The sequence below is a fragment of the Ceratotherium simum genome, chromosome 14, assembly GCF_057802395.1.
Source record: "Ceratotherium simum simum isolate JZ-2026a chromosome 14, ASM5780239v1, whole genome shotgun sequence".
Taxonomy (NCBI): domain Eukaryota; kingdom Metazoa; phylum Chordata; class Mammalia; order Perissodactyla; family Rhinocerotidae; genus Ceratotherium; species Ceratotherium simum.
Window position 1 is genome coordinate 35,614,788 of NC_141913.1, and position 17,123 is coordinate 35,631,910.

Consider the following 17,123-nt stretch of genomic DNA (forward strand, 5'->3'; position numbering starts at 1 on the left):
ACTATTTTGATTTGAAGAGCAAAAAACTCAGTACCCAAGTTTGTTTTTTAGTGGTCTGACATCTACTAACTAGTTTTGAAAATTTGTGAGTATAAATTTTTTGGGGGGAGGGATGTGGGTAGACAATTTAAATATTGAAAATAAGAGCAGACTCACATGAAAGGTTGATTTTAGTGTGTATCTTTGAGACTTTTTATGTTGGATGGTTTTTGGTCACAGACATACACAGAATGTTTAGTATAAATTTTAAATAAAATGAACTGCAGTAGACTAAATCTTGGAAAAAACTCTGTCATAAATTGTTTGAAACATAGTGTTCTCTCAAGGGACGTTGGTATAAGCCCTATCACTTGGTATTTGAAGCTAGATTAGATAAAATAGTAGGTGTCCTATTTGGACCAATCCTGCTTGCAGGGGAATAGACAGGATCACTTGTAAGGCTTTTTTTCTTTAAATTAAATTTCTGTGATAGGGAAAATATTATAGCCTCTACCTCTACTCTAGTGGGCAAAAGCATTCTTATTTTGTCAGTAAAACATTTACTCTCTTTAAAGTTGCTTTTTTGTCTAAATAGAAAGCCATATTTAGTTCAGAGCATTGTTTTGTGCAAGAGAGCGAAGTTGGAATTCATGAATTATCTAATACTGTGGCTTGTACATGTGGAGAAGCAGTGTAAGTTAACTGGTTCATATAGATCATGTTTGAGGCATTAGCTGCTTGTATTTCTTACAGTTCTAGGGTGATGATATGAAATAAAGAGATGCAGGAGTACTAGCAATTAGAATGCCCCATTTTACATGACTGTACAGCAAAATCTTGCCTAGAAGCAGTTTCATTTGATGGGCTGTGCTTGTGTCACCTTGTGGTTTCAACGGAAAAGTGCTTGTAGCAACAGTAAACTTGTAACAGCAAATGACTTCAGTTTGCCTTTGTCACATCAGGAAGGACAATACAGTTTCAGTTTATTCATTCATTTTTGTTTCGTTATAGTGGTGATAAAGGATGTTAATGATGCTTGTTGCTCACAAGGGGTAAAATTGAAAGGTGTAAAAGGCAAGCCTTTCTTATGTTGAGTGCTTAAAGATTTTAACATTGCTACGTCAAAACCCACAGGAGGGTTTTCTGTAGTGGTTGGTCTTAGATAAGACTCCTTTAATCATAGTCCTGTCTCACAATTCTAAGTCTATAGGAAGTTGTTAAACATCTAAGAATATGTTGTGAGAAGGAAGACTTTCTCCTTCGTGTGTGTTTTATGGGTATTTTCATATCTTCTTTTTTCTCCAAGGATAATTTCTTACCTACCAGTTTATACACTAAAGCAACTAGTTCACATTTATAAAAAGTCTGTTAAAGTCTATTCTCTGTTCACTCTACGCTTTCTTCCTTGATGGGCTTGTTTATTCAGCTACCACCTCTACTTATATTGATAATGTCCAAATCTGTATTTCTATATATCTTTTCTTGGAGACCTGTGTTCCTATGAGCATTATCTAGTTCAAATCAAAGTTGATTATTTCTCTTTTTACTCTTCCTGTAGTACACGTCTTAATTGGGTTTACCCTGTACCCAGTTATATGTATATGCCAATAACCATCCAAGGAGTGGAGTGTTCTATATTTATCATATGGGTTGAGTTGGTTGATAATGTCCAGGTCTTCTATATTTTTGCTGATTTTCTATCTAGTTTTATCCATTTAGAATGAGGAATTGAGATCTGCAACTGTTAGTATTGAACTGTCTCCTTTCCATTCTGTTAGTTTTTACTTTATATATTTTGAGCCTTTGTTAACTGCATATATATTTATAAATATGTATACATTTATAGTTTTTAGATTTTCCTGATATAGTTGTGTATTATTATGAAATGCCCCTCTTTGTCTCTAGTAATATTTTTTGTCTTAAAGTCTATTTTGTCTAATGCTGATATAGAGGTTTCAGCTCTCCTGTGGTTGCTCTTTGCATATTATATCTTTTTCCATTCTTTTCTTTCAACCGATTATATCTTTTTTATTTATTTATTTATTTATGTATGTATGTATGTATGCATGGATGGATGGATGGATGGATGGATGGAAGGATGGAAGGAAGATCAGCCCTGAGCTAACATCCATGCTAATCCTCCTCTTTTTGCTGAGGAAGACCGGCTCTGAGCTAACATCTATTGCCAGTCCTCCTCCTTTTTGTTCCCCCGCAAAGCCCCAGTAGATAGTTGTATGTCATATTTGCACATCCTTCTAGTTGCTGTATATGGGACGCGGCCTCAGCATGGCCGGAGGAGCGGTGCATTGGTGTGCGCCTGGGATCCGAACCTGGGCTGCCAGTAGCGGAGTGTGTGCACTTAACCGCTAAGCCAACGGGCCGGCCCAAACTGATTATATCTTTGAATGTAAGGTATGTTTATTGTAGACTGCATATACTTGGATCTTTTTTATCTAGTCTGACAATCTCTGCCTTTTGATTGGAGTGTTCAGGCTGTTCACGTTTAATGTAATTATTAATATGATTGGATTTATATATGCCATTTTGTTATTTATTTTCTAATATCTCTTGTTTTTGTCCTTGTTCTTCTGTACCTCCTTTACTGCCTTTTTGGGAGGTTAGTTTTTGGCTGTTTTTCTAACGAAGATTTGCCCTGAGCTAACATCTGTTGCCAATCCTCCTCCTTTTGCTTGAGGAAGATTTGCTCTGAGCTAACATCTGTGCCAGTCTTCCTCTGTTTTGTATGTGGGTTGCTGCCACAGCATTGCCGCCACTGAGTGGTGTAGGTCTGCGCCTGGGAACTGAACCTGGGCCTCTGAAGTGCAGTGCTTCAAACTTAACCACTAGGCCATGGGGCTGGTCCTGAGGGTTAGATTTTAACTATATTTTTTGAATTATTTTCTTAGTGGTTGCTCTAGGGATTACTGCATCTGTGTCTTCATTTATCACAGTTTTTTTCAAATTAATACTTACTTAATTCCAATAAAATATAGAAACATTGCTCCAGTATGGAAGAGCTCCATCTCTTCTCTCTCTTTTATGCTATTATTTATATAAATGTAGTATCTTTGTGTATTATAAACCTAGCAATACAGTGTTACAATTATTGCTTTGTACAATCTTAAGCTTTTTGAAAGAAGATAAGAGAAGAAATAAAAATTATTTAAAGTCTTTTATATTAATTTACATATTTACCATTTTTTGTTGTCTGAATTTCTTTTTATGGATTTGAGTCACAGTATGGTATCATCATTTCCTTTCAGCCTAAGTAATTTCCTTTATTATTTCTTATAAAGTAGGTCTGCTACCAATGAAATCTCTTACTCTTTGTTTATCTGAGAATTTCTTTCTTTTTACCCTCATTTTGAAAGAATAGTTTGGTTGGATATACAATTCTTAGTTAATAGTTTTTATTTCTCCCCAGCACTTGGAATGTCATTCCACTTCCTTCTGGTCTCTAGTGTTTCAGGTGAGAAATGAACTGTTAATCTAATTGTATTTTCCTTGTGTATGATGAGTTATTTTTCTTTTATTGCTTTCAAGACTTTTCTCTGTCTTTTTCACTTGTTTGGCTGTGATGTGTCTGTGGATCTCTGTTTATCCTGCTTGAGATTTGTTGAGCTTCTTGGATGTGTGGATTAATGTTTCTCAACAAATTTAGAGGGGATTTTGGGCTATTATTTTTTCAAATATTTTTTTCTACCTCTTTCTCACTCTCTCTCTGGAATTCCTGTTACACACATGTTGGTATTCTTGATGTTGTTCCATAAGTTTCTGAGGCTCTGTTCATTTTTCTTTAATTTTTTTTCTCTCTAGTCTTCAGATCACGCAATTTCTATTGACCTATCATTATGTTCACTGATTCTTTATTCTATCTTGAACCTGTTGAGCCCTTCTAGTGAATTTTTCCTTTCAGTTTTTGTACTTTTCAGCTACAGAATGTCCACTTGGGCCTCGTTTAATACTTTTTGTCTCCTTATTGAGATGTCGATTTATTATCATACTTTCCTTTAATTTTTAAAACATTTTTCTGTAGTTCTTTGAACATTTAAAATAGCTCTTTTGAAGTCTTTGTTAAGTCTAACATCTGAGGACACTCATTTTTCTAGTGGCTCCTTTTTTATCTCCTGTGTATGGGTTACAGTTCCCGTTTCTTCTAAAGTCTCTTGATTTTTTGTTGAAAACTGGACATTTTAGATAATATATTTACTTTGGATTATGATTATTTTTCCCTTTGAAAGTGATTTTTTTTTTTTTTTTGTGAGGAAGATCAGCCCTGAGCTAACATCCACACCAATCCTCCTCTTGTTTTTGCTGAGGAAGACCAGCCCTGAGCTAACATCTATTGCCAATCCTCCTCCTTTTTCTCCCTAAAGCCCCAGTAGATAGTTGTATGTCACAGTTGCACATGCTTCTAGTTGCTGTATGTGGGGCGCCACCTCAGCATGGCCGGACAAGTGGTGCATTGGTGTGCGCCTGGGATCCAAACCCAGGCCGCCAGTAGTGGAGTGTGCACACTTAACTGCTAAGCCATGGGGCTGGCCCCTGAAAGTGTCGTTGCTGTTTGTTTAGGTAACTGGGATAAATCTGTGAAATCTGTTTCTCCTGCAGTGTGTTGTTGCTTCTGTCTCTGCTCAGTTTTTTTGTTTTTTCTTATTTTGAATATTAAGCCTGGCTTTCTGGTGGTTGCTCTTGTCCTTTCTAGCATAGCTTACTGGTCAGCCAGTGCTTGGACACAAGTGCTCAAACACCTCCTGCCAGTAAGGATTTTTGTTCTCTGCCTATGGGGAGCGCATTTTAAAGTTCAGGCCATTTTCAAGTCTGCCTGGGCTTTTTTACTTTCGCTTGGACCCTTTGTCATCTCCTGTGCATAGTCATGCAGCTTCAGCCAAGAATATGCTTGACCCATTCATGACCACATCCTCAGGCTAGTAGAACCCTTGACTGCCCTGATTGCCTGCTGCTGAGATTGTCACTTACACTTACAATGCCACTGGGCAAAGGTGTAGCCGACCATTCCAAATTTTTTTTTTTTTAATTTTTTATTTATGTATTTTTTTTCCCCTAAAGCCCCAGTAGATAGTTGTATGTCATAGCTGCACAATCCTTCTAGTTGCTGTATGTGGGACGCGGCCTCAGCATGGCCAGAGAAGCAGTGCGTCGGTGCGCGCCCGGGATCCGAACCCGGGCCGCCAGCAGCGGAGCCCACACACTTAACCACTAAGCCACGGGGCTGGGCCGCGACCATTCCAAATTGAATGAGGCCCCTGTGTAAGTGCAAACCAGCAGATTCTCAGGGCCTGCCCCACCTCAGTAGGCAGACCTACTAAACTGGGAGGTGAGGAGAAATGGTTGCAGCCCCACGCAAGAACACCATGGACTCCCACTGTTCTTAATCAAAATTCTGCACGTTTTCAAGCATTAACACTTAGGTTTATGTAAGCTTTAGACCAATTTCCAGAGCAGTGAAATGGTTAGTTTTGTCAATTTTGTCATGCTTTATAGTTACATTTTGGGGAGAAGATTTGCTGACCCTATCACTTGCCCATAGCCAGAAGTCTTGCCCTGCCAATACTTAGGAAACCCTATATACTCATATAATCTATCATATCTCCTCCACCCAGAGATAACCATTATCCTGACAGTTTGGTAACTATTTCCTTGCTTTTAAAAATAGTTTTACTGCACAACCAAGTATTCATATATAATATGTCATTTTCATTTTGTCTGATTTTCAACTTTATATACATTGAATCATACTGTAAGTTCTTTTGCAGTTTCTTTTTTTTTTTTAGCTTAACATTGTTTTTGATATTCATCCCTGTTGATATAGTTATCTTTTATTTGTTTCCACTGCTATATGCTCCTTCATTTTAGGAATGTACCATAATTTATCTTTCCATTCTACTGTTAGTAGAGGTTTTGTTTTTGTTTTGTCTATCACAAAATCAGTGCTGCTATGACACATGTGTTTCTCTAGACAGTGTTTTTCAAGCTTCAGGTTGCCACCTATTGATTGTATAATCAGTTTCCTGAGTCATGACAAGCACTAAAGTTTTTAAATATATAGAGTGGAAAAGAAAATATCTGAGTGCTTTACATAGGTTTTTGTTTCGTGAATGTCATGACAAGCTCCAGACTTCTAAGTCACCCCTTATTTCTGCACTCTAATCTCCAGAAAGCACTGCACATTCCCTGTTCTGTTCCCTCCACTCCGTCTCCAGCTCCCTTCCAGTTTGTGCTCTGGTTCATCATCAGCATTATCAGCCTCCTCTCTGAACTTTTGCTTTACCTGCTTATACTAATAACAACCTGGCTTTCTCCTGTGGGCACTGCTTCAACTTGCAAAAGGTAGCTGTGTTTTTTTTCTCCTCTAGTCCTTATCCTCTGGCCTGGAGAAGGAGGGGTAAATGATTTCCTTGTTCCTTGTTGCTACTTTTCAGATAGTTTTTCTCTTCCATTTATCCCCATATTACTGTCATCTTTTGATCACTGAACCCTTTATGTTGTGACAATTTTTGTTCCTTGCTTCATGTCATTTTGTCCATTATTAGTCTTTTCTTAATTCTTGGTGATTTCAGTATACACATAGATGATCCTTCTGACACTGCCCTCTCTTGTCTGTGAACTCTCCCATAATGATTTTATTCTCTACCCTACCTCAGCCACTTACTTTCATAGTCATATTCTAACCATTGCTTCTTGAACTATCTGTTGTGAAGGACCTATATATTTTTATTTCCAATCTATCATTGGTGGATTTTTTTTGGGTAAAATATAGTCAAAATCAATTACTAGGAAATTGAAATGCTATTTGGTGGTCACAACAATATCAAATTGCTGTAAGTTTCTAATCGATTACTCTTAATTTCTTTACGTCTCTCATTGCAGGCAGTCATTCAGGGACAACACTTTGAGTAGCACTGTTTTAAATCTTGTCAGTTACTAATAACTGTAGCCCTTCCTTAATCTCAGTTTCATTCAGAGCGCTCTTGGATTACCGCTTTCTGTCTTTGCAGCTCACTCTCTATAGTACCCTGGCTCCTCTGGGATGTCTGTTTCATTGGTCCTACCACGTTTTCACTGCCCTGTACCTTCTTTTTTTTTATAGTTTTATTTATTTATTTATTTTCCCCCCAAAGTCCCAGTAGGTAGTTGTATGTCATAGCTGCACATCCTTCTAGTTGCTGTATGTGGGACGTGGCCTCAGCATGGCCGGAGAAGCGGTGCGTCAGTGCGCGCCTGGGATCCGAACCCGGGCTGCCAGCAGCGGAGGGCACGCACTTAACCGCTACGCCACGGGGCCGGCCCATGCCCTGTACCTTCTTGATGTGATCATTAAAATCATTTCCTTGCACATACTCTTACTTCTTTCTTGCTTTGTTCTACTTGCTTGGCAAAACAATTCTGATTAAATCCAATTTCTACCTCCTCTGCACTTGGACTTATACAGCTGAACTTGAAAGGAGAAAAACACACCCATGTGTACCAATCTCATTTTAAGTTCATGGCTGCAACCCTTAAAGTGGGGTCTTATTATTGTCTGGAAATCATATACTGTATTTCCCTAGTTTCTTCACTTTCTCACTGCTCTTTCACACCTGGTCCTCTGATCAACCTCACCACCACCTCATTCATCCTCACTCATAACTGATGACCTTGCTTTCTTCTTCTTTGGGAAATCTGCAGTCAGAAGAGAACTTCCACAGATTCCCGTTATGTTTATCATTGGGCCATGCAAGATTAGAATGACACCTTTTGTTTTGATGATAATTTTTGCCTTAAGGTCTGCTTTGCCTGTTAGTCATAGAGATAAATCAGCTGGTGGGGGTTGGTTATATAATTTTCTATTCTTTTCCTTTAAACCTTTATATGTCCGTATGTATGGGGGTGGACATTAAATAATAACAGTTACTTAACTATAGTATGCAAAGTATCATGAAGGAAAATAGGTGTGTAATATGTATATGATAGGGATCTTATTACTCTGTAAGGTACCAAAGCCTACCCCAAGGAAGTAATACTCTGATATCTGCAAAAAGAGTAGCCAGCAAGAGGGCAGCACAAAATGAGTGTGAAATCCCAGAGATCTGAAAAAATTGTTTACATGACATTTATTTGTAGCTGGAGAGAGCTAGGGTGTGAGTGGCCCAAGATGAAACTGGAGGTTTGGGTAGAGGTTTTAAGCAGGGAGAACAATCACATTTCCCCCCGTTAAGTCTGTGTTAATAGTCCCTGCATAGCTTGGAAATTGAGTATTGTGAATTGTTTTTTTGACTCCATGTACCTTATTGTACTTAGCAGTTTTAACCTCCATCAGATTTTCTGTAGCAAATGATATAACCCATTTCCATTTTTCACAAACCCCCAAACCTGCATTCTTTTTCACCTTGTATTAAGCTTTGCAGACCAAGGAAGTCTGACATGAAGCAGATTTCCTCCAGATTTTCACAGTAGCCTCATTCAGCCTTACACTTTCCACTTCTCTGTCTCCTCAGAGGGGACAGTACACTGCTTCATTCCCATGGTTTAACTCTTCTACCTGTCCTCATCTTCTGTCATCCTAGTTTCTTAATGAGTACAAGGACTAATAAAACAAATGCTGCATTTTCATTGTCCAGAATTGACAGCCTGTTTTTTTTTTTATTGATGTCTTAATAGTTTATAACATTGTGAAATTTTGGTTGTACATTATTGTTTGCGAATCACCATATACATGTCTCCCTTCACCCCTTGTGTTGACCCCCCAACCCCCTTGCCTCTGGTAACCACTATACAGTTTTGTCTGTCCGTGTGTTGGTTTATATTCCACATATGAGTGAGATCATGCGGTGTTTGTCTTTCTCTCTCTGGCTTATTTCACTTAACATAATACCCCCCAGGTCCACCCATGTTGTTGCAAATGGGACGATTTTGTCTTTTTTTTTATGGCTGAGTAGTATTCCATTATATATATATATATATACAACACATCTTCTTGATCTAATCATCAGTCGAGGGACATTTGGGTTGCTTCCACTTCTTGGCTATAGTGAATAGTGCTGCAATGAACATAGGGGTGCATAAGCCTCTTTGCCTTGTTGATTTCAGGTTCATTGGATAGATCCCTAGTAGTGGGATAGCTGGATCATAGGGTATTTCTATTTTTAATTATTTTTTATTTTTGCGAGGAAGATCAGCCCTGAGCTAACATCTGATGCCAATCCTCCTCTTTTTAGCTGAGGGAGATTGGCCTTGGGCTAACATCTGTGCCCATCTTCCTCTACTTTATATGGGACGCCGCCATAGCATGACTTGACAAGTGGTGCATTGGTGTGATCCCGGGATCCGAACCTGCAAACCCCGGGCTGCCGAAGTGGAGCGCACACCCTTAACCGCTTGCCACCAGGCCAGCCCCTATTTTTAATTTTTTGAGGAATCTCCATACTGTTTTCCATAGAGGCTGCACCAGTTTGCATTCCCACCAGCAGTGTATGAGGGTTCCCGTTTTTTCCACATCCTTTCCGACATTTGTTGTTTTTTGTCTTGGTGATTATAGCCATTCTAACGGGTGTGAGGTGATATCTTAGTGTTGTTTTGATTTGCATTTCCTTGATGATTAGTGATGTTGAACATCTTTTCATATGCCTCTTGGCCATCTGTATATCTTTTTTGGAGAAGTGTCTGTTCATTTCTTCTGCCCATTTTTTAATCAGGTTGTTTGTTTTTTTTTGTTGTTCAGTTGTGTGAGTTCTTTAATATGTTATGGAGATTAACCCTTTGTTGGGTATATGTTTTGCAGATATTTTCTCCCAGCTGGTAGGTTGTCTATTCATTTTGATCCTGGTTTCGTCTTGTAGAAGCTCTTTAATCTGATGAAGTCCCACTTGCTTATTTTTTCTTCAGTTTCCGTGGTCCCAGTAGACCTGGACTGCCTGGTTTTTAAAAAAATTATTGCATATTATCCTATTTTTAAGGGGGAGAGAAAAACATCATATAAAGCTCAATTTGCCTTTAACTACTCTCCTCTTGGTCATTCCCTCCACCCCAACCTTATATAGGACATTTAAAAAGTACTCTATATGTGGAATCTAAAAAAAAAAAAAATACTTTCTCATGTAAACATGTCATATTTGCTGTGTAAAAGTATTGTTCTGCCTGCTGTATGGAGAACAGGTTGGTGGGTAGGAGCAAGACTGGGTATGGAGAGACAGGAGATGGTTGTCAGTCATTCCATTTAAAAATAAATGATGGAGGTTGTGTTTATAGTGGTTGACAGTGGAGGTGGAGAATAGTGGACAGGCTAGAAATCTGAAGAGGTAGGATTGATAGGAGTTAGTGAATGATGGGGTGCAATGAGTAAAGGCGGAGGCATTGTCAGGAATAACCTTCAGGTTTTTGACATGAGCGACTGAGATAATAGTGGTACTGTTTACTGAGCTAGGGAAAATTAGAGAAGGAGCAGAGTAGGGTAGTTCAGAGATGACTAATTTGATTTTGGACATGAGATTGTGGTGCCCTTGTGAAATCTAAATGGAGGTGGCAAGTGGCTATTTGGGTGGACTGGGATAGAGCTCAGAGAAGGTCTGAGATGGAGAAACAAAATTACTAGTATAGGGATGGTATTGGAAACTGTGGGTGCAGAAGAGGTCACTTTGGTGGGTAGGAAAAGGACATGGCCCTAGGAATGCCTGAGGTTTGGTGTAGAGGAAGTTAAGGCTACAAAGTAGGCTGAGAAGGAGCAGCCAGAAAAATAGGGAAAACTGTGGAATCCAAACAAAGACATTAGTTTGAGGAGGAGAGAGAGTGGTTAGGTATAGAATGCTGCTGAGACATTAAGTAAGATGAGGACCAACCTATGCTGGATTTAGAGGTATGGGGATCATTAATGACCCTGGTAAGAACTGTTTTACTGGTTTGATAGAAGCAGATGTGAGAGAGGATTGAGTTGGAGAGGGAGTGTGAGACCTAAGGAGATAGAGGGAGTTGAGACAACTCTCTTGATAAGGTTGGCTGTGGAAGAAGAGAATGGTACCTGGAGGAGGAGATGTGAGGTTGAGATGGTAGGTAGAAGGAGGATTCTTTTGAACGAATGAACAAATGAACGAACAGTCCATTTGAGTGTGAGAGGTGGATGAGTGCCAAGGAATAATCAATAGTGTAAGGTTCTAGGGAGATGAACTGTAATATCCATATAGAAGAGGATTGCCTTTAGATTGGAGGGAAGAATAAGATGGGGGAAAATGCTTTCCAATAGGAAGAATGCTATATGTTGTGTATTTAGTACTTGCATTGTAAATTCACTTTGAACGTTAAACCAGAGGGTTGAGAGCCTTTTGTCCCATTTACAAGATGCAACTCCCATTTGATAATTTTATCATTTTCTACCGCCATCTACTTTTGACTACCTCTATCAGAAAAATCCACTTTTTCCCCCCGACTAAAAACAATATACTAGGTAAATAATCTGGTTGTTTGGGAAGATTAATCTGTACATATGACATCTTTTTCCCCTGTGCTTAGGGTACTTCATTTTTATTCCACTGTAGGAAGTTTTGTCAGAGCTTGTATTTCCACTTCCTGTGACTTTCTTTTTCTTACGTTTTATGAATTATAACAAAATTCCACTACAGGGGGAAATTCTAATAGAATTCACTGACTAAATATGACCTGAATAGTCGTTGGTGTTAAGAGCAGAAAATGTACACCTCCTTTTTTTCAGAAGACTTTTCAGTAGTCTTTTATGTTAGAATGGATTTTTGAATAGATAATACTTGTATGTGGTCTAAAAATCAAGAGGTACAAAACTACATACAGTAAAAAGTCTGACTCCTGTACCCTCATTCACTTTCTTTCCTTGTCAAGGCAGCTGGTGTTACCATTTTCTTAAGTATTCTCTTAGAGAGCCCCATGGCATAGTGGCTAAGTTCACGCTTTTTACTTTGGCAGCCCAGGGTTCGTGGGTTCAGATGCTGGATGTGGACCTACACACTGCTCATCAGGCCCTGCTGTGGTGGTGTCCCGTGTACAAAAAATAGAGGAAGATTGGCACAGATGTTAGCTCAGTGACAATCTTCCTCAAGCAAAAAGAGGAGGATTGGTAACAGATGTTAGCTCAGGGCCAATCTTCCTCACCAAAAAAAAAAAAAAAAAAGTATCCTCCTAGAGATTCTGTGTAAAATATAATTTTGTTTGTTATTTACAGAAATGGTATAATGTACCTTTTTTGTTCATTTAACGTTATGTATTGAAAATTGATCCATATCATTTTCATTCTTCTTTTTTTTTTTTTTTTTGTGAGGAAGATCGGCCCTGAGCTAACATCTGCCAATCCTCCTCTTTTTGCTGAGGAAGACTGGCTCTGGGCTAACATCCATGCCCATCTTCCTCCACTTTATATGGGACACCGCCACAGCATGGCTTGACAAGCGGTGCCTTGGTGTGCGCCTGGGATTGGAACCCGCGAACCCTGGGCCACCGCAGTGGAGCGTGCGCACTTAACCGCTTGCGCGCCTGGGCCAGCCCCTCATTTTCATTCTTTATGGCCGCATTGTATGGACATACCATGAGCTAACTGGCATCGTATTTATGGTTGATGCCAGTGTTTGTGATTGACTTGGGCATATTTAAGTGGTTTTGACTACAATACTGGTTGCTTGTTTAGGCAGCAGAAATCATTGTAAATCTAAATTAACACTTAAATTTAAGGAACTTGAAAGATAATCTTTTTTTTTTTTTTTGTAATTTTATTTATTTATTTATTTTCCCCCAAAGCCCCAGTAGATAGTTGTATGTCATAGCTGCACGTCCTTCTAGTTGCTGTATGTGGCACACGGCCTCAGCATGGCTGGAGAAGCGTTGCGTCGGTGCACGCTCGGGATCCGAACCCGGGCCGCCAGCAGCGGAGCGCGTGCACTTAACTGCTAAGCCACGGGGCCGGCCATGAAAGATAATCTTTTGATTGACGTGTCATATTGAAAGCCATTGATATTGTCCTGTTTTCTTTCAAGGAAAAACAATCTAGATTCATTTATGCTACCCATACAATTTATTTACTGAAGAAACGAGTTTTATGGTCATTTTAACAAATTTACTTTTCAACCTGATGTTATATTATCTACTTTGAAAAGGTCCAGTACTTTCTGCTTTCAGAAATTAATTTGAGACTTTTGATGCTTGTGCTTTTATGGCTGACATTAATTTCATTTGAGCATATTTCTTAGATATTTCAGCTTTAAGAAAAATCTTTATTCCAGAATATATAACTTTGCTCTCCACAGAAGAGTCAACTCTCATTTTTATTCAGTTAGAAAATCTTAGGCTGGGCCGGCCCCGTGGCTTGGTGGTTAGGTGCACGCGCTCCGATGCTGGTGGCCTGGGTTCGGATCCCGGGCGCGCGCCGAGGCACCACTTCTCCGTCCATCCTGAGGCCGAGTCCCACATACAGCAACTAGAAGGATGTGCAGCTATGACATACAACTATCTACTGGGGCTTTGGGGGGAAAAAATAAATAAATAAAATCTTTAGAAAATCTTAGGCTTATTCCTCATACCTGGGGGTATTTCATATCTATGCATATTTTATTTCCTGTTTGTATCGCCAGCGTGCTTTATTTATGACACTGGCAATTTGTTGGTTTAACTTTTACTCCCTCTGTTGGCATTCAGAGGTGTTACATTCCTTTTGGAATAGTGTTAGGCTTATGTTTATTTTCATTTAACTCAAAAATTGGTAATGATGCAAATATGCTTATGAAATAGGCTACACATAAGATTATTTTAAATTAATGTTTTCAGTGGTCATGAATCTTCTGGTTTTCGTGAATGTGTTAAGAAAACTTCATCAGAATGCCTGTTTTGGGACCAGCCCTGTGGCTTAGCAGTTAAGTTCGCGCACTCCGCTACTGGTGGCCTGGGTTCGGATCCCAGGCGTGCACCGATGCACCGCTTGTCTGGCCATGCTGAGGTGGCGCCCCACATACAGCAACTAGAAGGATGTGCAACTATGACATACAACTATCTACTGGGGCTTTGGGGAGAAAAAGGAGGAGGAGGATTGGCAATAGATGTTAGCTCAGGGCCAGTCTTCCTCCACAAAAAGAGGAGGATTAGCATGGATGTTAGCTCAGGGCTGACCCCCCCCCAAAAAAAAAAACAAAAAAAAAGAATGCCTGTTTTATTTGCAGCTCAGAACAGGGCTATGAAAAACAAAAAACAGGTATATAGAATATTCATATTTATAGTAAGCAAAAAGTAGGCTTGGCATATGAGATCCATAAAAGGATTTTTCAGGTATCTTCTAGTTCTTGTCTGCCGTATATTGAACTGTTAAGTAATGTGATGGAGTGAAATGATGGGGATGTCTTGTTGCACCTGACTAGCGTACCATCTGGCTTAATGTTTGTGTCTGTTTGTAACCTATGAGACATGACGATAACTGCCTTCTTTAACATCACATGTACAGGGTGAGTTATTTACTTGCCTTGCAGATTCTTAGCATCCTCTTAAAAGCCACCAGTTAATGAAGTTTACGCTGTATAGGTCACAACTCTTGTAGTTAAAGATTATATCCTGTTTCTCCATGATTAAGTGGAGTTGTAGCACATGCAAATGGGGAGGTATGTTAGGTTCTAAAGTTAGCATATAAGGTGGAAAATGGATGTAGGGTGTTTTCTCTTAAACCCCTTAAGTCATTCATTCATAGAGTGTACTAGGTTTTCTGGGTTCACAAAGTAGCAGATTTGTATTTAGTGGCTATTGTTTATGGAACAAAACATTTATTTAAACACTAGACTCACAATCAGGTTGATGAGAGGTGTGTGAGAACTAAGGACTGAGGAAATAGCAGCTTCAAGCCTTTCATCTTAATGCCCCCTCTAGAGCAACTGCTAGTGAGAGGAATAGCAGACAGCTTTGATTCATATAATTACTTTGGTTGCTCATTTGCCAAATGCATGTAGCTGAAGTTGTTTATTTTTTTGATCTCAGTGTATATTTGATGTAACTCCACTGTAACTTCCCCTTTTCCGTCCTTTCTTTGAGGATTTGAGTATAAAAGTAATCATTCCAGTTAACTTGTTTTCTAGACCAGTTTTTTTGAAGCATTTTTTCATTTATTTTAAAATCAAAACATACATATTTTATTTTAAAATCAAAACATACATATTAACTATAGCAGAGTTTTGAGGATCCCTTTCTTGAATACTTGAAAGTTTTAAAGTTGAAAATCCTTGTTTGGTTGCTTTGCTGGCCTTGCAAGTTCAATAATAGAGGATTAATATTGTACCATTTTTAGTAGCTGTGTATGCTGGTATTTTGATAGTTTTAAGTCCTTTGAATTTGACTGTTGATGAAGCACATACTAGATACGTATATTTTAAAGGCCTGCATCATGGTAACTTTTGCCACCCACTTAGAAAGGTAGGCATGTTGTATTGATTAAACAGTCTGCCATTTCTGTTTATTGATTTTGTGTGTTTTTGTACAGGTTGCTTTCCTGTTGCATCTTTGACGTAGTTTCCTAGACTCTGCTCTATGATTTAACTTGAAAGTCTGAAATGAAGATGGAGGAGGCAGTGGGAAAAGTTGAAGAACTCATTGAGTCTGAAGTCCCACCAAAAACATCTGAACAAGAGACAACTAAGGAGGAAGATGGATCTGTAGAACTGGAACCTCAAGTTCAGAAAGATGGTGTGGTGGATTCTACAGTTCTTTCTTCAATGCCCTGCTTGTTGATGGAACTGAGAAGAGACTCTTCTGAGTCTCAGTTAGCGTCCACAGAGAGTGATAAGCCGACAACTGGCCGAGTTTATGAGAGTGACTCCTCTAATCACTGCATGCTTTCCCCTTCCTCTAGTGGTCACCTGGCTGATTCAGATACGTTGTCTTCTGCAGAAGAGAATGAACCCTCCCAGGCAGAAACAGCGGTAGAAGGAGACCCTTCTGGAGTGTCTGGTGCCACAGTTGGGCGTAAGTCTCGGCGGTCTCGATCTGAAAGTGAAACATCCACTATGGCTGCCAAGAAAAACCGGCAATCCAGTGATAAACAGAATGGCCGAGTCGCCAAGGTTAAAGGTCATCGGAGCCAAAAGCACAAGGAGAGAATCAGGCTACTGAGACAGAAACGGGAGGCTGCTGCTCGGAAGAAATATAACCTGTTGCAGGACAGTAGTACCAGTGATAGTGACCTGACTTGTGACTCAAGCACGAGCTCGTCAGATGATGATGAAGAGGTTTCAGGGAGCAGCAAGACAATCACGGCAGAGATACCAGGTAGAGGATGTTTTTTAAACTGACTGTAGAGTACCTGATGGCATTTCTTGGCTGTCAGGCTCAGTTAGATGAGTGACACTTGAAAAAATCCAGGAGACCTGCAGCTCTGTGTAAATTTGAAGACTGCAGTGTGTTAACAAGACATGGCCAATTTACAAAACCTGTTCTGAGGTTTCCAGTGCACTTTAGCACATCAGCAAAAAAATATTTAAATGGTTAATGATAGGGACAAGATTATTTTTAAGTCATGGAATTTCTCACACGTCTCTTTCTCTGTAACACATTACCTGAGCTCTGATCATTGCCTTTTTAGCACAGCTTAGATTTAATACTCACTGTTCAGCATTATTATTAAGTACATTCTCCTCAGGAATAGGCACCTTGCTATATTATATAGCCAGTGCACTTGAGCTTATGGTGTCTGAAATAACATGTTCTGTCTTTTGTTAAAGGTTTTGATTAACTATTCCTCCTAAAATGAGTTTTTTATGTTTTCCCCTCATTCAGTGCGTGATAAGCTAGTTTTCCTTGTTGCATATTTTTCTTTTCTAAGTTGTTACTCGCATTGAAAAGACTGGTTTTTTTTTGCAAAATTTCCCCATATTCCCCCAAGCTTTAAAAAGTTTGATGGAAATCTGCTTGTTCCAGCTGTCATTGATATAAGGGTCTGTAATTTATTACGTTTGACATATCTGCTTTCTCCATATTACATGTGTGGTACTGTGTACTACAAAGACAGTCTTGCGATTTCATAGTAGAAGAAGAGTTCTGAACAGTTCTTAATTGGTGAATTCTCATTATTAAAGAGACTGTTAACGATTAGGAACATTCTGTAAACTACGTGGCATTTAATAGATCATGACGGCATTGTTTATTGCTACATTAAAGAGGGG

The 17,123-nt window shown here is 39.2% G+C and overlaps 1 protein-coding gene across 2 annotated transcripts in view; it reads left to right on the forward strand.

Annotated features, from left to right (window-relative positions):
• The window catches only part of ARK2N (arkadia (RNF111) N-terminal like PKA signaling regulator 2N), a 79,195-nt gene that overhangs the window by 18,192 nt on the left and 43,880 nt on the right, over positions 1–17,123 (forward strand). For both annotated transcript variants that reach the window (XM_004422498.3, XM_004422499.3), the window contains exon 2: positions 15,446–16,230. In XM_004422498.3, coding sequence (XP_004422555.1) covers positions 15,516–16,230 — 715 coding nt within the window. In that variant the 5' untranslated portion in view covers positions 15,446–15,515. The remainder of the gene's footprint in view (positions 1–15,445; positions 16,231–17,123) is intronic.